General features: G+C 42.5%; 1 protein-coding gene across 5 annotated transcripts; it reads right to left on the bottom strand.

Annotated features, from left to right (window-relative positions):
- Positions 1–1,218: 1,218 nt before the first annotated feature.
- On the bottom strand, positions 1,219–21,133 carry TP53INP1 (tumor protein p53 inducible nuclear protein 1). 5 transcript variants are annotated; one of them, XM_060195981.1, is made up of 5 exons: positions 15,263–17,343; positions 14,145–14,404; positions 12,404–12,761; positions 8,308–8,345; positions 6,209–6,347 (listed from the first exon to the last, which is right to left on the bottom strand). In XM_060195981.1, the coding sequence occupies exons 1-4, from the start codon at positions 15,286–15,288 to the stop codon at positions 8,324–8,326; spliced, it is 666 nt and encodes a 221-aa protein (XP_060051964.1). In that variant the 5' UTR covers positions 15,289–17,343; the 3' UTR covers positions 6,209–6,347; positions 8,308–8,323. The 5 variants fall into 5 exon arrangements, with proteins under 5 accessions (XP_007532230.1, XP_060051962.1, XP_060051961.1 ...); XM_007532168.3 differs by lacking the exons at positions 8,308–8,345; positions 15,263–17,343 and adding an exon at positions 21,023–21,133 and having other exon boundaries at positions 1,219–6,347; XM_060195979.1 differs by lacking the exons at positions 8,308–8,345; positions 15,263–17,343 and adding an exon at positions 20,735–21,126 and having other exon boundaries at positions 1,219–6,347.
- Between the last annotated feature and the right edge of the window lie 1,815 nt (positions 21,134–22,948).

Below are 22,948 nucleotides of genomic sequence, written 5' to 3' on the forward strand. Positions count from 1 at the left end.
GGTAGAATGCACATATTATAGTGCACAAGGATCCAGGCTTATGGTCCTAGTCCCTGCCTGCAGAGAAGAAACTTCATGAACAGTGAAGTAGTGCTACAGGTCTCTCTCTCTCTCTCCGTATTGTCCACTTTCAATTTGTTTTTATTTATAAAAAATAAAAACTAGTATAGTCAAAGGCCCTTTGAAATAGAACTAAAATAGGCCTACTAGCTATCTATAAAATAGAGATCCCCCCCCAACTCTTCATCTGCACTAGTCCAGCCTTTAAGTTCATGATTAGTCAACAGTTTGTTTGGCTTTATATGTTAACTCTCTTTTCAGCCACCAGGTTCCAGATGCCAGCATGATGCCAACCAGACCTCCCTGGACAGACAATCCCACCAATGTGTCCTGGAGCTCCGCTTCCCCAGAGCCCCGCTCCACTAGGGAAAGAGAGGCAGGCTGGGAATATGGATCAACCTGTCAATACCCATGTTCAGCAGGGAAGCAATTAGAGAAGCCAGACCTTCCACCTTCTGCATCCCATAATGACCCTGGGTCCATACTCCCAGAGGGTTAAAAAATAGGAAAGCTATGGGGGGGGGGGGTGAGATGCAGAGTTCTGATGATGGGAATTGTGTGGAGTTGAACCCCTCTTACCCTACGGTTTTGTTAATATTTCATATATATATTAAAAAAAAAAAAAGCTAATGCTAGGAAGAGGGTACTCAGAGAGAAGTTGCTTTTTCAATGGCCTTCAATAGGAAACCAATCTCTTTAGATTCTGGTTTATTCTGATTTTTACACAAATGAGCAAGTGTGTCTCTGTGTGTGTGTGTAATAAACACATAAATTTTGGGGCTGGGTGGTGGTGAACCTGGTTGAGTGCACATATTACAATTCACAAGGGCCTGGGTTCAAGCCCCTAGTCCCTACCTGCAAGGGGAAAGGTTCCCAAGTGGTGAAGCAGAGCTGCAGATGTCTCTCTCCTTCTCTGTCTCCCTCTTTCTCTCAGTTTCTCTATCAAGTAAATAAAGATAATAAAAATAAACATTATAAAAATCTTTTAATAGAGCAAATGAAAGATATTACAGCACCAAAGCTTCCTTCATTACAATGGGGGCCAGACTCTAACCTGGGTTCCACATGGCAGTGCAGGTACACTTTCCAGATAAGCTATTTTGCCCACTCTTTTAAGACTCATGACCATAAAGATTAAGTCAGAGAATCTGACAAAGGTGAGGTTAAAGGACATTTTATTTTACTGACAGATTAAAAACTGTAACTCCAGAGAATGCAAAATGCACCCCTGTACCCAAATACAAAGAACTGGTATTCATACACAATGTTTAAGCAATGCTACACTTATTTTTGGCAGAGTGCTGTATTATTGATTCTCTGTATAAAATGAACCATCTATGAACCAATCTGTATAAAAAAGTTCTGTAAAAACAGAAAAAGAATTTAAACAGTGGCTCAAGAAAACAAGCTGCCATTTATGCATAGATGGATATACAGTATTAGTCTCATCAAATGTCCCTTTTGAGTTTTCAAGTTGCTGAAGAAAAAAAAAAAATTGTGTCCAGAAACATATCAAGAAGGCACATAGGACAATCTACAATACTCTTCAGTTTCTATAACTGATGCCCTGCTTTTGAACAACGAATGTTTTCACAATTTTACTTAATAAAAAGCCACTTTTTTTTTTTTTTTTTAAATAACACACACAATCATTGATCAAAGTTTAAAACTTCTGGAAGAAAACACAAACCAAAAAAGCAAGCAAAACACTCATACACACCAAGCCTGAAAGCACATCAAACCTCCCCCAAGTACTGGTTTGGGCTGAAGAATTCCATTAGAAAACAAATGCTAATACTTCAGGCAAAAAATACAGAACCGAGTATTTAACAATCACACAACTGAAAAAATATATATATATTGACATACACAATATTATGCGCTTAAGCTACTTTTCTCTGATTAGTACTTTCTCTTTCCACATAATAGATACTGTTGCAAATGGAAAAAAATATCCTTATCTATACGCTTTCCAGTACATCTTTCTCCACAGGCCACCACAGTTGGTGCCAAATTTCAAGAGGAAACTGGTACATGTCAAGACTGACAACATTGTATTATGAACATTTTCTAAATAGAGCATTTTATATAACATTTTTAAGCATTAAAACAAGTTGTTGATATGGATATCATTTATAATACGTCTACATGGCTGATGACAAGAAAGCCATCTATAACAACAGCCCAACTTTTTTTAAAAAAAGATTAATGGGTATGTATGAACCTTATAAAATAAAAATAAAATAATTCTAAGGTAATATTATATATACTAGAATCTCCCAGTGCAAGGAGCAGTCTCTTACTGGATTCTTGGAAAAAAGGGAAAAAGGAATACCTGGAAATCCAAACATTCTCTATTGGTAAAATCTAAATTTCTATCTTACTGGAGTCCCTTTATGTTATATTTTGTCTCTAATCCAAAGGAAAAGGAGCTAAAGAAGATACTTTTTTCCCCCCTTAAAAGTGGATAAAGACAATATATTTCCTTGAGGAAGAAATGGCAAAGACACTCAAAACAGTGTATCACAGAGTTGAGAAGGAAAAACAATAAGCAATGATATATAGCCCTCCAGTTTTAAATAAACTGTCTTTTCATAATCAAAGTACTGATACAAGAGAAAGTATGCAAACAGGAACAGTTTGGGAATTGGAAAATGTACAGAAGTTTTTTTTTAAAAAAAAGCTTCCTAGAATAGAAAGCCAATAATCCAATCATTTTGCATCTTCTGCAAAAATTTCCTTACTCAGCTAGTCATACAAATGTATTGCCACAGGAGATAAATGATAGATGGCTATTCTTCAACTTAACAATGCAGTACATAGCTCAATTAGTTTATGAAAAAAAAGGAACATCTATTATAAAATGTTTTATTAACAAACCACAAATACTGAGAAACATGGTGTGTTATTTAAAAAAAAAAAAAAAAAACCAAAAAAAAAAAAAAAAAGCCAAAACGGGAGTCGGGCGGCAGCGCAGCGGGTTAAGCGCAGGTGGTGTAAAGCGCAGGTGGCGCGCAAAGCGCAAGGACCGGAGTTCGAGCCCCCGGGGAGTCGCTTCACAGGCAGTGAAGGTCTGCAGGTGTCTTTCTCTCCCCCTTTCTGTCTTCCCTTCCTCTCTCCATATCTCTGTCCTACCCAACAACGATGACAACAATAATAACTACTACAACAATGAAAAACAAGAGAAACAAAAGGGAAAATAAATAAAAAATAAAAAACCAAGAAACTCACTCACGAAGCACTGCTTGTGTGCGCCACATCTTCCAGACTTTTTCTTAGTGATATTCTCTATTTCCACTTTAGAAATAGTCTACGCAGTAAACTCAGAGGGGCCTTATTTCTCACTGCTTGAAGTTTTAAAGGATATGCGCTAAAGCACATTGTAAACCACTAATATTTACAAGAGCAAAGATAACCCATAGTAAATAGTCTGACCAGGTTTCAAAGAATACTTCATAGATCAACTTCATTCTGTGTTATTATTGGTCTTGTACTCAGGAGATGTCTGACAAATGTCTATGACCAAGAACTTCCGATGAATTAATGTAACCACTTCATTCAATTTTCCAGGTGCCAATTTTAGATAGAAATATAAGAGGCTGATACAAAAGCCACATTAAGATATTATGGATCAGGTGCGTTAACCCTTACCCTGAAGAGGAAAAAAAAAAAAAAAAAAAAAAAAAACCTCAAAAGACTAAAATTGTTTTCTAGGTACAAAACGTGAAAAAACTAGGCCCAGCTAAGAAAGTAGTCAATAACTGATATAGATGTACATGTATTTAAAGAAATATCAGATCTGAAACAAATAAACAAAAACAAAACAATAAAAGGCCGTTGCAGTTTTATATACAAATCTTTTGTTCATGCTTCTAAACAAATCCTAATGGCTGAACTTCTGAAGCTTGTGAGGTACTGACAATGTGCATGTGATACGAAGAAAAGAGAAATCCCATGTATTCAGAGGCTTACATCCAGAAAACATTTAGCTGGGCTATTTTCAAGTTACCAACATATGGCCCTGTAACAGACATGGTGTAGAACGTACACACCTTCATGAAAGCTATACCTTAACTCCCAACTCTGGTAAACACAAATAGTAAAATAATGTCTATCCTTTAGATGAGACTTGACCCCTACTTAGAAAACAAATAAATAAAGGGGAAGTCAGAATGAAGGGACATAAGGAAAGAGTGTGTGTGTGTGTGTGGGGGGGGGGATCTAGACTCTTGCTCTAGAGATATTCCTAGCACTTTACCACCACTGGAAAAACCGCCTAATGATACCATCTGAGGATGCTACTTCACCTCTTCTGATGAGAGGCCCCTGTGTAGTAAGAAAAGAACATAACTCTTCACTTTAAAAAAAAAAAAAAAAAAAAAAGCAAGCTCCTGTGGGTCCTCTACACCAAGCCATGCAGGGTTACAGAGAAAAAAAAATAAGACTAACACTTTATATAACTTGAAAATACTTTGTAGATGTGTATTTACTCAATTTGAGTTGAAGAGGAGATGGGAAAATAAGACATTTTGATGACAGCGAGACTACTATTGATCAGAAGAATGTGCTTTGGATTGCAGATACAAATAACATAGTTTCAAGGGAAATGGTTGAGAGTGTGAATGGCTCAGGAAGGCCCATCACCACCGTTAAAAATAAAGTGACTGGCTAGAGGTCTGAAAATACATTTTCTATGCATCAAGTTCATTGGCCTCTGTGTGCATTGAATCCTGAACTTCAACCTCATTAGCACCAACATTCCTGACGAACCGTTATGGCAGGAAATTTTCCAGAGGCCCCACCTCATGACTGGATTTAGTAGACAGGCCCCTGGAATTTCATAGAAGGTCCAGTTCTGGATAGTTCCTCTCCTTCAAATCATATTTCTAGCCCTTACAACAGGAGGTAATATTACTATCTCCTATTTGTGGAGGAAACAGAGGCCAAAGTGGTTATAGATTCTGCTTCAAGTCCAACTTCAAACAGCTGAAAACATAATGAAAAAACTGGTCACTCTTCTGCTATAAAGATGTCACTGGGAACTTCCCACCACTATGGATTGCTACTGGGCAGGGGAGACTCCATAGCAGAGGATTTGTCATGGTATCAGAAACACACAGCCTCTCTCTCTCCCTTTGAGTAGATAAAAATATGGAATAACTCAAGAGCTTGGACAAATGCTTTTGAATTTGTAGCTGACATTCGGCGACCAATGGACAGAGCTGGCAGGAAAGAAGCCAAAGGACTTAATAGTGGACTAATGGATTAGTTACAGAAAAACATTCTTCCAAATATAATTTCACAGGTCAAATTTTACCCCTCTGCATGCGAGACCAGTGTTTTTGTCCCACAATACCTGTACTAAGTGTACCATGTCACACAGTCACATCAGAGTAACTAAATGAACCTAACTGTTCAATAAAACTTAATGTACCTGAAATGCAAAATGAACTGTGTGGCTAATCTGGGAGGGAACATACACGCAAAATATATCAAGTTTTCGTTCAAAACAAAGTTCAGCCATAATTCCATTACATGGCAACTACCATCTGTTAATGCTTAAGTTAGTGTGTAAAATGTTTTCATAATATACAGAAAAGATTATCAAGTACTGGTCAATAAAATGATGGCTGACCCTGAGAATAAATTTTTGATTACTCAAAAGCTTGATTTTGTAATACAAACTGAAACTGAAAGATACCTATTCTTGTACTTGGGAAGAAATGTCTTTAAATTGCTGACTCATTCATTACACCTTCACAGATGGAAAGACATCCCCCAACACTGCAACTGTACTGATATGTTTCAAAAAATATTCTGAAGAAAGTCTACCCAAAAAGTTGCTGTTAAGGACAAGGCATTATGTGATGCACAGCATGTAAGTCTGGTTTTCACAATAGTGTCTAAACACACAAATAATAAAACTATGTGATTGGTCATCAGTTGGCTGTAAGGAAACAATGTCTTCATTGTTCTCAGACACACATTCACACACATGCACAAACCACGAAAAACCAATCAGCCAGTCTTGCAGCTCTCAGTAATTGTATTGACGTGGGCAGGGCTGGTGGACGGCCCAGCCATTATGTTTGATTTGCCGAGAGTGGCAATCTCGGGTAAGATTTTGGCGACGAAGGCTATTTCGGTTCAGAGACTGTCTTTCATTATGCTCTTTTATCCACTGGGAAGGGCGAAAGCTCTTGGGTTGTTCCATAAAAGTTGTATGAGCAGCAAGAGCTGCAACATAGCAGTGAATGTGCTGTCCTTTTTCATTTGGAGCTTCCACTCTGAAACAGAAAGAAATAGGGAACTCTAAATTATCAAGTGCATTTAAAAAAATATTTATTTCCTTTTGTTGCCCTTGTTGTTTTTATTGTTGGAGCTACTGACATCGTTGTTGGATAGGGCAGAGAGAAGTGGAGAGAGGAGGGGAAGACAGAGAGAAGGAGAGAAAGACAGACACCTGCAGACCTGCTTCCCCGCTTGTGAAGTGACTCCCCTGCAGGTGGGGAGCCGGGGGCTGGAACTGGGATCCTTATGCCGCTGGTCCTTGTGCTTTGTGCCACCTGCGTTTAACCATGAAGTGCATTTTTAATGAGACTGAAAAAGGTTCTTGGCAATTCAGTTTCTCATTAGTTTTAACAGTGAAATGAGAGCTTAGTGTCTCCTGAAGTGAGGCAGGAACAGACTGACCTGATAGTGGCAGAAAATCGAAGCCAACTTTTCATTGAAAATACGCTATTTGGCCCACAGGTGGTTAATCAACACTGCATTTAAAAAAGCTTTCTAGTTTAAGCGAATTTCAAATACACAGCAAATATTTTAAGTTCTTCTAGAAGGGGATCTACATTTATTAAATATCCACATCTGCCAATTATTTTATACATATATTTTAGTTCTCACCAAAGTCTTTATATATATAATATGTACAGATATCTACATGTTTTCTTTCTTGTCTTTTTACAGAGCTGGGTCATTGTGCATATGTGATTTCATTGCTCCCAGACTGCTATTTCATCTGGGAAAGAGAAAGTGAGAGAGACAGACACAGACACAGACAGGCAGACACCACAGCACTGCAGCTCCCCCTGATGCTGTCACACCCCTATGACATCCTGGGGCTGGAACCTGTGCCATATGCATTTATATAAAACACGTGTTTGTTTTATATGAATTTTTATTTATTAAATAGAGACAGAGAGAAACTGAGAAGGGAGGGGGAGATGGAGAGGGAAAGAGACAGAGACACCTGCAGCCCTACTTCACCACTCGTGAAACTTTCCCCCTACAGATAGGGAGGGACCAGGGGCTTGAACCTGAGTCCTTGTGCACTGTAATGTGTGCGCTTAACCCACCATATGGCCCTTTCACAGCTTACTTGTTGAGCTGTGTCTCTGTATCTCTCTCATTTTATTTATTTTACTTTAATAAGAGAGAGTTAAGAGTTACAGAGGGAATGAGACCAGCTCAACTCTGGATTATGGTGGTGCAAGGGGATAGAACCTGGGACCTCAAGAGACTTAGGCATGAAAGTCTTTTGCATAACCATTAGGCTGTTTCCCCTGCCCCCGAGCTATGTCTCTAGCACAGAAAGAATTTTAATTTTCCCAGTTTTACTGATCAGAAAACTATCACTCCGAAGTGTTAATCTATTAAGTGACCTCACCAGGACTCTAACAAAGGTCTTACTCCAAAGACCCCTTTAGAAGCAGGTTTAATACTGAGGGACTATGACAACGGCAACTTCATATTCACAGGGAAACAAGCTTTACATCTATATTTTATAGAAATATGCATAACTTCTGTCCACTTTAGTTTTTCTAAGTGAGAAAACACTGCTTACTACAGAAGACGCCTGTAAATTCTGAATTAATTATCATCATTGGGAACAGTTTGGAATGACATTTCCATAGCAATATTATACCCTCCTCTCCTGGGAAAACACACAACAATATAAGACTATACAGACTATATCATTAGTGTTTTCTACATTAAAAATGAACCAAATAAGATAACTCCATTATATTAACATGTAAAATGAAGAGTTTTAGGATTCTCCAATGTTATTTTAAAGAGGAAGGATAGTTATATAGTCCACCTATAACTACTAGAACTATACACACACACACACACACACACACACCAGAATTAAAAGAGTCACATCAAGAAACTAGCTGCAAGGAACTCTTCAACTCCCTGCTCAGACTGATACCCATATCACAGTCAGTCTCAAAGGGAAATACTTACTTTGTGCCAGTGAGTCTTATAAGCAGCTTTTTCTGGCCCTACAAATGTTAAATGGTCAACTATTAAATCACTAGTAAGATTTTAAAGTGCTATTTAATTTTACTGCTAGGATGTGGTCAACTTTTCTTTATTAAAACTTGGTTTAATAGAGGTCATTAAAGGTACATATATTACTTAATTTAAGGTTATGACAGCACAAATCTTCACAAACTAAGGCTAAAATGCAAGAGAATGTACATCCTAAAGACCACTTTAATTTTATAGGCTTGTGATAATATCCCCAAGAATAGGCAGAATGGAAACAATCTTACTGTTGAAAAGCACATGATTTATTTCCTGCTCAGAAAATATAGGGGGCCGAGCAGTAGTGCACTGAGTTTAGCGCACATAGTATGAAGCACAAGGATCCCAGCATAAGAACCCAGTTCTCCATCTGCGGAAGGTGGGGGGTTGCTTCATAAGTGGTGAGGCAGGTCTGCAGGTGTCTATTTTTCTTTCCCCTTCTTTATCTTCCCTTCCTCTTAATTTCACTCTGCCCTATCCTATAAAGAAAAAAAAGGGGAAGTCGGGCGGTAGTGCAGCGGGTTAAGCGCACGTGGTGTGAAGTGCAAGGACATGCGTAAGGATCCTGGTTTGTGCCCCCGGCTCCCCACCTGCAGGGGGGTCGCTTCAAAGGCAGTGAAGCAGGTCTGCAGGTGTCTTTCTCTCCCCTTCTCTGTCTTCCGCTCACCTCTCCATTTCTCTCTGTCCTATCTAACAAGGACGACATCAATAACAACAACAACAACAAAAAAGTTAACAAAAGGGAAAATTAAAAAAAAGTCTTTAAGGAAAAAAAAAAAAGAAAAAAATGGCCTTTGGGAGCAGTGGATTCATAGTGCCAGCACTGAGCCCCAGCAAAAACCCTGGAGGCAAAAAAAGATATTTATTGTTTTTTTTAAAATTTTTACTTACAAAATGGAAATATTGGCAAGACCATAGCATAAGAGGGGTACAATTCCACACAATTCCCACCACAGAACTCTGTATCCAATCCCCTCTCTTGATAGCTTCCCTATTCTTTATTCCTCTGGGAGTATGGACCCAGGATCATTATGGGGTGCAGAAGGTGGGAGGTATAAAACTGTAACAGTTTATAGTACTTATGTTCAGAAGGAATTCATGTAAAACTAAGTGTATTGCTTTGATCTTGTATTTTTTAAAAACATATTTATTTATTCCCTTTTGTTACCTTTGTTGTTGTGTTGTTGTAGTTACTGATGTTGTTGTTGTTGGATAGGATGGAGAAATGGAGAGAGGAGGGGGAGAGAAAGACACCTGTAGACCTGCTTCACTGCTTGTGAAGTGACTCCCCTACAGGTAGGGAGCCGGGGGCTCGAACCGGGATCCTTACGCCAGTCCTTGCGCTTTGGCTTATGCTGCTGCGCTACCTGATCTTGTATTTTTAACTTATCTTTGAGATAGTTAAAAATAAATAAATAAATAAATAAATAAATAAATAAATAAAAATGAGAGGGAGACCAGAGCACTGCTCATCTCGGGGTTATGGAGGATTGAACCTAGAGCTCAGGGGTCTCAGGGCATGAAAGGCTGGTCTACAACTACTATGCCATCTCCCCGACCCTTCTGATCCAATTTATATTTAAGCATGCATATTTAGCTATCATTTAAATTTCATCAAAAATGTAGTAAGATTTTTAAAAAATTTTGACCAGAGCACTACTTAACTCTGACTGACAGTGGTGCTAGGATTGAACCTGAGACCCTCAGGCATTGAGCCTCAGGCATGAAAGTCTCTGCATAACTGTTATGCTATGCCCTTGTATTCCACCAAATAATCATTTTCATTGGCTCAAAACTGTGGACCAGAGTGATGGCTTAGTGGCAGGTATCTGCCTCACATGTATGAGTCTCTTGATTTGATCCCTGGCACCACAGAGAAAGCTCCATAGATGATGGAACAGTGCTATGAGATCCCTCTGAGAAGAAAGTTAAATCCAGGAGGTGGCACAGTGGTAGTGAAATCTGTGAAATCTTGGGTTCAAACTCTGGCACTATGTAAAGTAAATAAATAAATAAATAAATCACAAAAAGCCTGAAAACAAAACCAGATACAGAACATAGGGCTGAATAGTGGTTTGGACAAACTGTTCAGACACAGGCGTGGATTATTCTGGGCTCTAGTGCAGAAATCTGAGTATGGCTTACGTAGTAGAGAAAATGAAATTTTCTTTTTTTATTATTAGTATTAAGAGTTCACTGCCTAAAGAACCAGAGAATAAAATAGTATATACTAGCTTGACCCCACTTAGGATAAAAAGTGTGTGTGTGTGTGTGTGTGTGTGTGTGTGTGTGTGTGTGTGTGTGTGTGTGTAAAAAGTGAGAGGCTATGTCTCAGGGCATTAATAGTATTCATCTCTGGGTATTGAGAATGTCATTTAAATTTGTGTGTATTTGCATTTTCTGACTTTCTGCTATGCATACATACTCCTTCAGTAATATCAGGTCATTTGTACAGCTGCAAACACACACACACTTTAGATGCTACAAAGTAAACAGTGTCTGTAAACTTAAGTGATTACTAACCATGCTAAATTGAGAGAAATTTATTACACAGGTGAGATCAGAAGCAGATGGGAAGAATTTTTTTAAATATTTATTTATTCTCTTTTGTTGCCCTTGTTGTTTTATTGTTGTTATTGATGTTGTTCGTTGTTGGATAGGACAGACAGAAATGGAGAGAGGAGGGGAAGACAGAGAGGGGGAGAGAAAGACACCTACAGACCTGCTTCACCACCTGTGAAGCGACACCTCTGCAGGTGGGGAGTTGGGGGCTTGAACCTGGATCCTTAAGCTGGTCCTTGCGCTTTGTGCCACCTGCGCTTAATCTGCTGTGCTACCGCCTGACTCCCTAGATGGGAAGAATTTTTAACAACTGAAGAAACTGATATAGTAAATCAATACCGCCTCCAAGAAATCATGTTTAATTTTTTTTGAATTAATTATGACACTGGCCTCTTTATAAACTTAGAAAACTGAATACAGTGCCAGTTAAAATAACATTGCCCACTAAAGGTCTCACTCAGTATAAAGCATAGGTAACTATATGAGCAAAGTGGTTCTTGATCTGGTGCAAGCACAGGCTTATCCTCATGCAAAATAATCTGCAATAAAGAGACTGGGAAGCAGAGCAGTAAACTCCCCCTAAAACTTTTAACAGAGTAATGAACTGGGTTTTGTTTATATTGAGCAAACAAGAAGTAGAAAATATAATGTTCTTGTAAGTAGAGCTGGAATCAACTATAGTCCGAAAGAATGCCCACTGGATTATGACACTAATGAAAACTATTCTGAACTGTTCCCAAGTTAAATTCACCTGCATCCTTGACTGAATCAGTGCCAGCAGCTTAACACCACAGGAACATTTTACTAACCCCAATCTGAGACAGTGTGACTTTGACCTAATTAGCATAGCCATGGACTTTATTTTAGTGGGTGGGAGCACTGCTGACTCTATTCCCTGGATAAAGGCCATAAAAAGCATTTCATTGTTCCATTTGCTATGGAACAATTTTTACCAACCTTTCTAGGTCCTTAGCCCACCGGCCCACTCAAGAGTCTTTCAGAGTACTTAGGACCCTCAGATGACAAGAAAGCATCATCTGGGTGTGAAATTTTTTCTCTCTGGCAGAAAGCAACAATTTGAACCCCAAGTTTTTTTTAAGGCTCATTTCATGCTAAAGATTTTTCAGGCTTTCAAGGTTAAGTACCACTTGGTGTGACCTCGCTACTACTACTTAGAAGAAAGTAAGGGTTGTTTTAAATTATATTCATGTTAAGTTTAAAGACCCAAATAGATAGTCTGTATACTGCCACAGTCATATTGTAAGATACTTAGCAGAAATGAGAGGATTTTTTTCCCCCATTCAATATCATAATGTAAAATAGACAGCTTTCTACTCTATTACTGGGGCTATGCTATAAATAAGGTTTTTATGCCATCAAATACCCTGTGCACTGTTCGTATGTCTCCATAAATCTAACAAGATAACTTTCCATATTCTAAAACTTTTAAACAGACTGAAATATAACGTACCTGGGACTAATTGGGTTATGAAATTCATCAGTCCCACAGTTGACCTCACTGAGACCGGGGCAAGAATTATGCACAGCATAGACAGACATACTGGGGTGTTCGATGAGAAGGTTTTCCATAGGACTGGTTTCCACCTTGAGAGTGCTTAAGCCACCTGCAGTGAAACACGGCGGAGGCGTGATAAACCAGCTCTCCTCCATTGGACAGGACTCAAACTGAAGAAAGCAGGAATCACTTGGATCAGCCAAGCACTCCAGAGATGCAGGTAAACAAGAAAAGACTGCAGAGTGCTCAGAAGAAGACGCTTCACCCATTTCTTCCTCCTCATCTTCTTCTGTGGAGAAGCCGGTGCAAGTATCTAATCGAAGTCCACATTCGTTGTCAGGAGACCCACAGGAGGATGATGGCCACATTGAAATCCAAGTCAGAGCACACACACACACACACAAAAAGATAAGTGATACTATTAGCTGCCGCTCACATTCTCTTCATTTAAGTCAGAAACAAAGCCACCTCTACCCGCTGGTAAAGATAATTTCTGAATCTAGTGTATGAGGGCATAACCTGTGATGTCATTGCATGGGACAGAGTATGCTGGTTTTCCAGGAATGCTTTTTTTTTTTTTCTCCTTTATTAGGGGGATTAGTGGTTGACAGTCAACAGTAAAATACAGTAGTTTATACATGTGTAACATTTCTCAGTTTTCCACATAACAAGTCAACCCCCTGTAGGTCCTCCTCTACCAGAATTCTAGAGGAATGGTTTGCAAAACCTTTTTCTTTTCTTTTTGTTCTTCTTTTTTTAATTGCCACCAGGATTATAACTAGGGCCTGGTGCCTGTACAATGAATCCATGGTTTTGGCTGGCCATTTTTTTTTAAATAATTAATTTTATTTGATAGGACAGAGAGACATTGAGAGGAAGTGGGAGAGAGAGACAGACAGACTGCTTCACTATGAAGTATTCACTTTGCAGGTGGAGGCTAAGGGCTTGAACCTGGGTCCTTGCGTATGCGACCCCCCTTTTCTTAATAGACAAATGGAGGAGAAGATAGAGGAGAGACTGACACCTGTAGCACTGCTTCACCATTCATGAAGCTGCCTCCACCACACACACACACAGGTGGGGATTGAGATCTTGAACCCAGGTCCTTACACATGACAAAGTGCCCTTTACTGGATGTGTCATCATCTGACCCCCAAGAACATTTCCACTGTGATGCATAAACACACAATGGCTTGTACGGGTTACGGCTTCTCTAGTATGAGGGTTTCCTGGTAAAGAGCCTCTGATTTGATCAGGGTGGAAGAGTTGCAAAACTGGAAAGTCTGACGTCAGTCAGTTTCCCTGAGTGATCATTTGGCACAGGATGTTTCCTGTAATTTTTTTTTTTTTGGACAAACTCTTGTCTATTTACTTAAAAAAAACTTTATTTATTGGATAGAGACTACCAGAAATCAACAGGAAAGAGGGAGGTAGAGAGGGAGGGAGACAAGATAGACCTGAAACGCTGCTTTACCACTCACTAAACTTTCCCCCTGTAGCTGCGGACTGGGGGCTTGGACCCAGGTCCTTGAGCACTGCACCATGTGTGCTCAACCAAGTGCACCACCGCCCAGTTCCTGTCTATTTACTTTTAAGACTGAAAAGCCTGCAGAGTTACTGGTTTACTTGTACAAAAGTTGAAATGCTTGAGTTTTCACCGTTGCTTTGACAACAAGCCCCTGGGAACACACCTTACCTATGAAGTCAACGAGAATCCATTCATCATCTTCTTTCTCACTAAATTCTGGTTCTTGGTTGGAGGAAGTATTGACTTCACCCATGAACATTTTGCTCAGTTTCTGGAACATTGTTAAGGCAAGATGGAGACTTTGGCTGGATATCTGTATCACTGAGTTTTCTGTCCTTGTCTTCAGCCAGTCAAGTGGCACCAACAGGAGATTAAAGTGCACAAGGTGCTCATTCAGCTGAGGTGAGAAGCTGGCAGAGTGATCATCCCTAAAGTAGAGCAGAAGAGGCTTTTCAAATCACTGTATATTTATGGAATAAGTACATATGTGTGTTTGCCAACAGGGCTTACTGGGGCTTCTCTGTGAGGTTAGTTCCACCATTCCCACTGAATTCCCTCCCCCCTTTTTTTCCTTCAAGACAGAGGGTGAGAGACAGTTCACAGACTTTGTCAACTATTATTCTATAAATATTTACTGGGCACCTACTACACATCACCGAAGGCTGTAGTGAATGAGGCCTTCCCCAGATGAGGCTAACGACCCAGTGTGATGAGTGCCCAGAAAGGAGAAATACTGCGCTTGTGGTAAGTAACTTTCATCTTAAGTGTGGGGGAAGATTAAAGATGGAGCTGAAGGAACAGTGGAAGGCTGCAGGTGAGTGGGGACTTGGCACCTTTAGTGTGGTTCTAAAATCCAGATAGAGAGGCTGCTTCAAGCAGGCCGGATGGGAGAGGGGGCAGTATAGGAACCAGGTCCTGCCATACCGTGGGTTGGGAGCCGGAAACTAGAGGGAGAGGAAAGGATGGCCTGGGTGTACAGGCCGGTCCAGCTGGGACCATGTGGGGTTATGCAATGGAACAGAAATAGTGCAGAGGGCACAGGTTGGGCACAGGTTGGGCACTGTTTGAAACAGATACCTAAACCTAGGAAAATCTACAAGATGTACAAGAGGTACTTAATAAGCATCTACAAGATGCTTATTAAGTACCTCTACTGGAGGTACTTAATAAGCAGCCGGATAGAGGGCTGCTTAGGGAGTTCAGGAGTATGTGCCGGCCCGGGGAACACATTTACAAGGTGTTAACACACAAATGAGCAACGGAATCATAGCTGTAGACGAACTCACCCCTGGGATGGTGAAGCACACCACATTGAACAACACTGCTCTTTCTCACCAGCACCAGTCTTCAATCCGAACTTCAGACTCCTGCCATTCCACTTTCAAAACCATCACCTTTCTCTCTCCTCGTTTTAATTATCTTTGTTTATTGGATAGAGACAGTCAAAAATCCAGAAAGTGGGAGATAGAGAAGAAGAGAGATAGAGAGACACCTGCAGTCCTGCCTCACCACTTGTAAAGTTTCCCCCCTGAGGATGGGGTCTGGGGCTTTGAACCTGGGTCCTTCTGCATCGTAACATGTGCACTTGACAAGGTGTGCCACCACCCGGCCCCAAACCATCATCTTTTTCTAGAAAAAAGACTGGACTCTGCAACTGATGAGTTTCCTGGTTTTATCCTTTATGTGCAAACTGGACTGTTAGAACTGTTTGGCAAGCTACCATAACAGTAAAACATTTCAAATCAATGACATTTGGACACTTTTGTGGTCATGAACTGTCATCCTTGGCCATTAATTATTAAAAGCGGGTAAACAGGAAGTATCACTTGCATAACCAGTCTTCCTGAACCCCTTCTGGAAAGACATGGCCAAGTTGTAAAGGCTGGAATTCTGGTCTGAGAAGTCAAATTCAGCTTTGTGGCCCATGCTAGAGGGATCAGAAGAAAAATGTGTTGTTTGTTTGTCCTACTGTGGAGTTATAGTTATATCCCTAGAAATGAAATTTGGTATAGATCACAGAGCCTGATATAACCAAAGGTTTTGAGCATACTGGCTAGAAGGGAAAGAAGATAGCTTTTTTTTTTTTTTTTTTTTTTGCCTCCAGGGTTATTGCTGGGGCTCAGTGCCTGCACCATGAATTCACTGCTCCTGGAGGCTATTTCCCCCCCTTTTGTTGCCCTTGTTGTTGGAGCCTTGTTGTGGTTATTATTGTTGATATCCTTCGTTGTTGGATAGGACAGAGAGGAGGGGAAGAGAAAGACAGACACCTGCAGACCTGCTTTACCACCTGTGAAGTGACTCCCCTGCAGGTGGGGAGCTGGGGCTTGAACCGGTCCTTGCGAATTGCGCTGCACTACCGCCCGACCCCCAGAGGATAGCTTTTAAGATAGCTGTCTTCTTTAAACGTGGGGGTCAATACTGGGCCCTAAGTACAGTTCTGTTTCTGTGGAATCAGTTGAGGAAATAAACCCAGTTCCCTAGAGTAGAAAACTAAGATCTGACCCCACATAACCTAGGAATCTAGGGCTGCTGGTGGAGAGGGGAGCACCCCAAAGGGGAACCATTGCTCATCCTGAATAAGGAGCTTGTCCCTCGACTCTGATACCCCACAAGGGGAAGTTCCTTGGCGGGTCAGAGACAGAGTACATGGCTGGGGCCGCTGTAATGGGGGTAGTTGTTGAGTTCTCAGCTGCAAACACTGCTAGGCTGAGAGGGTGCACAACCTTGCCACAGGAAAAGTACCTCTGGGGGTTTCCAAAGAGCGGCCAAGTGAATCTTTTGCCTTCCCAAAGTCAGAAATGCTCCCCGAAGCTGGGTAAATGATTCGACTTGCAGAGCATCAGGTTCAGATGCCTCAGACTCCTAGTTTAATCCCCTGGCACCACCGGTACCAGAGTGGTACCCTGGATTCTCTTTCTCCCCCATCTTCTCTTCCTTATACGAGACCTTCTCTTATAATTAGTAAAAGAGAGAGAGAAAAAAAAGCTGCCTCCAGATGAACTGACTTTGCTACAAGGCCACTGGCCTTGGACAGCTGAGGTCTTAGGAATTCAGCCAGGAAAGGTGAGAATTGGTTCTTATCTCTCCTGACTCACTTTTTTTTTCCATCACACCCATTGAAGTCCCTTGGAAAGATCATAAAGGGAGTCTTGTGAGGGTAGAAGGAGTGTTGGCCTCAGTAACAGAGTTCTGTTCCTGCCACAAGTGGTCAGAGCACTACAACTGAATTATTATTATTATTATTAGCCTCAAGGGTTATCTCTGGGGCTCAGTGCCTGCACTACGAGTCCACTGCTCCTGGAGGCCATTTTCTCCCCGTTTTTGTTGCCCTTGTTGTTGTCATTATTATTATTGTTGCCACTGATGTTGCTGTTGGATAGGACAGAGAGAAATGGAGAGGGGAGGGGAAGATGGGGAGAGAAAGACAGACACCTGCAGACCTGCTTCACTGCCTGTGAATTGACACCCCTGCAGGTGGGGAGCCAGGGTTTCGAAAGGGGATCCTTACTCTGGTTTGTGCGCTTTGCGCCATGTGCGCTTAACCCGCCTAGCTACAGCCCAGCCCCTGTAACTGAATTCTTAAAAGAGTCTGGCTTTCCCCACTGGGAACTTTTCAGTTGCCCACAGACCTCTAGCACAGAAGTAAGGCTGTTCTAAGCATGAGTATCCCTTAGGTCCTGCTGTCTGTAGTCCTGAAGTAAAGGGCTGTTAGAGAAACCCCTCTGCTCCCCAGTATACTAAAACTATTCAGGGAAGGCAGATTAGACAAATGAGTATTTGAAATGTGATTAGGAAACTGAATTTTTAATACTTTTAAATTTAAAAGCTTATCATTAAGGCATTTTCCGGGAAATTTTCAGGTATGTTTGGAACAACTGAGCAAGAATTTTTAGTGAAAAATTTATGAGTTAAAATATGGGTGTGTGTATGTGTAAAATATACACAAGAATGTATTTCAAAAACCTGGTACCGAAAAAAATCTCATTGTCCCCAGCCAGTCACTTCTACTCTTGACCTTGGCTCTGCCTAGGACTATAGGCTCTCCATGGGGCTGGTCCTATGTGAAACTAAAAGGTAAAACAGAATCTTAGACTTTATTCCTCAGCACAAGACATTAGCTTTTTGATATTCACAAGTCTCATCTAATGACAAAACTAAAGCAAAATTCTAGAAAAAGACCAAATTTACAAAGGCAGTTCTAGAATTCTGCAAAGTGACAGGTGCAGTGAAGGCTCCATGGACAAGCTTTCAGGAGGACCAACCTCAGGGGGGCAGTCGAAACTCAGAGAGGTGGAAAAAAAATTGTCTTGTCTTATCCCTGTTTTGCTTGGGCCAAAATGTCTCAGTCCCTCCCTTAAAAAGTGTTTTTTTCATTATAGGATGGACAAAACCATCTTACAGAAATTAAGAAAAAGATTGTTACTCCATGTCTTGTTGAAATCACTTAGTATATTGTTTACTTTCTTGTGCACATAAGGTCTCTTTTTCTCATAGTTGTAGTCTAGTGACTATACAATTTTGCATTCTATTTTTGCTACCTGACATTTTATCATCAGGATTTTCACATTATTATGAGTAAACAAGTTTTGTGGGCAGAGAAAGTAGCTGAGTTTACTGCTGATTATTATTATTACTAACAGCTTATTAATACATTTTCTAATTTTTTTTCAGTGTTGCCCCAGAATGTATGCTGAGATTTTGGGCTTTACAATTCTGAACTTCTATAAATTTAAAAAAATTAATGACTTGGTGCCTCAATTTTTCTATTCCTAAAAGGGGGGTGATGGTAGCAAACATGAGGTTTGTTGTAAGTCTACATGCCTGACACACGTAGACACCCAGTAAGTATTAAGTCAGGATCCTAAGTATTGAATATGATTTGGAATGGCATAGCTCATTAAGAGCCAGTTATGTGACTGAACCATTTATTATTTCTGGGCCTGAAGCATCTGTGATATGTTTACATAATAATCAATTCTCTGGATGTTCATGTATGTGACAGAAACTCATTTGTTCCATTTTATTAATAAGAACTGGAAGCTCAGAAATTAAATAACTTGCTAAAAAATAGCAGCCTGGGAGGTGGGGGTGGGGAAGAACACAGGTTCTGAGAGTCTTGCTTTTTAACCCAACATAAGATCCCGCAGGCTCACTTGGGAAATTTGATCTCAACTGTGGCTGGTGAAGTTCCTAGGCCAGCACTTTTCAGTTTCTTTGGGCTGCCAGTAGGCGGCTCCAGAAACATGTGTAAACTTCAAAACAAAGCAAAACTCCACAACTTTGATGATCTAAGTTTCTGAGTACATTGTGGCTTCTTGTCAGTTTCAAAACATCAGGTGGTTGAACTGACATAACTTGGTTGAACAGCAGCCTCAAAATTGCCTTTACTTCCTATTCTCTTGGTGGCCTAGAAAAAAATAAATATGCTGATGCAAGTAATTTAAAAGTGATTTTGAACTTAAAAAACAAATCAAACCAAAAACCTTTTTGATCTAGTGTTCCATTCACCCCCATCACTACTCCTTACCACCTAGTCCAGGAGGAGGCTGAGTGACAGCAATAAGTGGTCTTTATAGCCTGTTAACATTTATTTATTTATTTATTTACTTACTTACCTGACCACTGCTCAGCTCTGGCCTGTGGTGCTGGGGATTGAATTCGGGACCTTTGGTGCATCAGACATGAAAGTCTTTTTGCATAACCCTTATGCTGTCTCCCCAGCCCTTAATCTTGAATTATGAAACTAAGATCATTTCCCATGAGAAAGCCAAGGGAGCATCAAGAGTGAATGCACAGAAGAGAGATTAAAAAGAGAGACAAGGTGCAGGAGACAGCATAACTGTTAAACAAACAGACTAATGCCTGAGGCTCCAAGATCCCAGGTTCAATCCCCCACACCACCATAAGTCAGAGCTGAGAGTAAAAGAAAGACAGAGACAGACACAGACAGACCTGGGTCCAAGAAGTTAGTATGGTTCCAGCCAGTTCCAGTCTGGGGCCTTTGAAAAGTTCAAAAGCTTTTCAGTGATGTTCACATTTGCAATCATATATATATATATATATAATTTCAGTGACCAAGCAAGTCATTCTGGATCTTGGTAGCACTTATTTAAAAATATCTACATTTTAAATTTCTTGTTGGATAGAGACAGAGAGAAATCCAGAAGGAAAGGGGAGACAGAGAGGGAGAAAGACCTGTCCTGAAGCTTCCTCCCTACAGGTGGGGACCGGGAGACTTAACCTGGGTACTTGCGCACAGTAGCATGTGTGCAGTCTACCAGGTGCGCTGCCACTACCCAACCCCTTGGTAGCACTTCTCCCTCCCCTTTACCCAAACTACTTTGCATTCAGTGTCGGTTCTCTCTCCCTCTCTCTTTCTCTCTTTCCAAGGGGCACTCCACTCCTGGGAAGCTACAGATGGAAAGGGGCTGTTTCAATCTCCTCTGAATTGAAATGAATACAGGAGGTAAGCATAATTAGGGAAAGAAAGAAAGAAAGAAAGAAAGAAAAGAGGAATCCTCATCTTCTTCCCCCTCCCCCAACAAAATGCATTTGCAACTTGAAAAAGAGAAAACGTTTGCTTTCCACGGGCTGTGTGGCCTTGACTTCAATGGTTTTAATGGCTCGTGTTTCCTGCCCGGGAGGCGGCTGAGAGCATCAGCCGGGGGTGCAGGTGTCACAGTCCGGGTGTGTGTGTGTGTGGGGGGGGGGGGGGGTTGCAGGTGGCGGGCGAGGCCGAGCGCGGCCACAGGTGTCACCTCGAGGGGGCGGCGGGGCGCAAGTCCCGGGGGCCGCGGGGCGCGGTGCAGCCTCTCGGGGCAGGGCGGCACCGGCCGCTCGTTCGGGGGCCGGGAGCCGCGGGCGGGGCTCGGAGCTTCGGGGCTCGGAGCAGCTCGGGGCGCCGGGCTCCAGGAAGGAAGCTGAAACCACAGTCCCAGCCGCCGACCCTCCGCCCGGCTGGGCCTGTCGGGTCGCGATACTGGCGGCCCGGTCCGGCCCGGAGGACGCGAGCAGCCGGGCGGGCGGGCGCGCAGCCCCGCACTTACGTGGCCGGGGCCCGGCGCGCGTGCGGAGGTGGCCGCGGTTCCCGGGCGGTGGCGGTGGCGGCGGTGGTGGTGGTGGTGGTGGTGGTGGTGGTGGTGGTAGCGGCGGCGGCGGCCTCTGCGCTCAGACGTGCGCCGCTGCGGGCCGCCCGGCAGCTCCTTTTGTTGTCGAGCGGGGCTCGGAACAGCTGATCGCCGCCGCCCCGCCCCGGGGCTGCGCCAGGTCCGGCTCCACCAATCAGCGGCGCGGGGGAGCCCGAGACGAGCGGCTACAGGTTGTCGCCAACGCACGTGACCGGGCGGCCGGCCCGGGAGACGGCGCTCAAGTTAGAAACAAGCCCGGGCAACAGACGCCGGGGTGGGGGTAGAGGGCAGGGCGGGGAAGGGAAGGTGGGCGAGGAGGGGTGCAGCGGGCCAGGGAGAACAGGGGCTACGGTTGAGAGAGGGGTGGGGGGGAGGGAAAGAGGGAGAGATGGGGTGCGGTGGGGGAAGAGAGGAGGAGGGGTGGGGACACGGGCTGGAAGGATTTGGGAGAGAGGAGGAAAGGAGGAAGTGAAGGAGGGAAAGATGGCCTTGGGGAAAGGAAAGGGTGCACATGGGTCAGTGGGTGGGGACCCTGGAGATACTAGGAGAAAAAGAGGGAGAAAGAAGACAGGCCAGGCGTATTGCACCAAAGTAAAAGACTGGGGTGTGTGTGTGTGGGGAGAATACAGGTCCAAGAAGGATGACAGAGGACCTAGTGGGGGTTGTATTGTTATATGGAAAACTGGGAAATGTTATGCATGTACTGACTATTATATTTACTGTCGAATGTAAAACATTAATTCCCCAATAAAGAAATTTTTTTTAAAAAGTCCAGAAAGTGAGGAACCAGAAGGGAGGGAGGAGAGGGGAGAGGGAGAGAGAGAGAGAGAGCGCGAGCCAGAGAGAGAGCCAGACCTCAGGCCATAAGTGAGGTTTGGGACACAAGTTACATTTTGTAGGGAGGTGAAGGTGACAGAGGCCAGAGGACCCAGCGGTTTCATGCCAGAGCAGCCATGAAACCATAAACACGGTGCTGAAAGACTTGCCACTTAAGGGCTTTCCGGAGAAGGAATGTTGGAGCCCAGATTTGAGGGGGGGCACACACCTCGTTTATAAGACATGCATTCCCCCCCTCCAGTCAGTGTGCTCAAGCATCCTGCGCTTGCCCGCAGGCTCAGAAGCCTGAAGAGGCCTCAAAGAGCAGAAACAGACAGAGGACAGGCTCTCTCCCTCCATCAGGCCAAAAGAATCCAGCTTTCCCTCCAGACTTTGCATGGAGTCCTCACGTGCAGTGCAGAGGTTATGACCACTCCTACTGTTCGTAGAACTGCAGGCTGGGTCTTAATACACAGGGCTGCTGGCTCACATGCTTCTTTATAGTGAGAAGAAAATGAGACAGTGAGCTTGAAAATGCTACTCCATCCAAAGCCCTCTGCTTTGCAGATGGACTCAGGCGGTCTGGCAGTGGAACAGGGATGTGTTACATTCAGTCTCATGGGGACCTGGGTAGTCTGACAAGCAGCAGTCAGGAAGATGCCTCAGCCAGTAGAGTGCAGGGCTTGTGAGGCTGAGGCTTCTAGTTCCATCTGGGCATTGCATGTGCCATAGTGGGCCCTTGTCCCCCCCTGCCACTGTCTCTCTCATGAGATAAGTGAAATGTGTGTGTGTATCTTTAAACAGTAAAGCAATTCTCTGACCCAGGCTCATATTCTGAGCTTCAGGAGAGTACTCTAGGCAGTCCATTTCCAACAATGCCAGTTTCAAGACATGCAAGTCAAAGTGCAGGGGTTATCTGACAACATTTTAGAGTAACTATAAAAATACAATGACCATTTAACATTTTCTGAGAGGGTTAGCAATGGCTGTGACTTGTGGATTTGACAGCCTCACAAAACTGAATTTGCA

Source organism: Erinaceus europaeus, chromosome 8 (assembly GCF_950295315.1).
Source record: "Erinaceus europaeus chromosome 8, mEriEur2.1, whole genome shotgun sequence".
Lineage (NCBI taxonomy): Eukaryota > Metazoa > Chordata > Mammalia > Eulipotyphla > Erinaceidae > Erinaceus > Erinaceus europaeus.

Coding starts and splice junctions, on each gene's coding strand:
- TP53INP1 (XM_060195978.1), bottom strand. CDS start 15,288: ATGTGGTGTGCTTCACCATCCCAGGG. Junction 14,405..15,262: donor TGTGCTTCACCATCCCAGGG/GTGAGTTCGTCT, acceptor GCTCTACTTTAG/GGATGATCACTCTGCCAGCT. Junction 6,348..12,403: donor CATAACCCAATTAGTCCCAG/GTACGTTATATT, acceptor TTTCTGTTTCAG/AGTGGAAGCTCCAAATGAAA.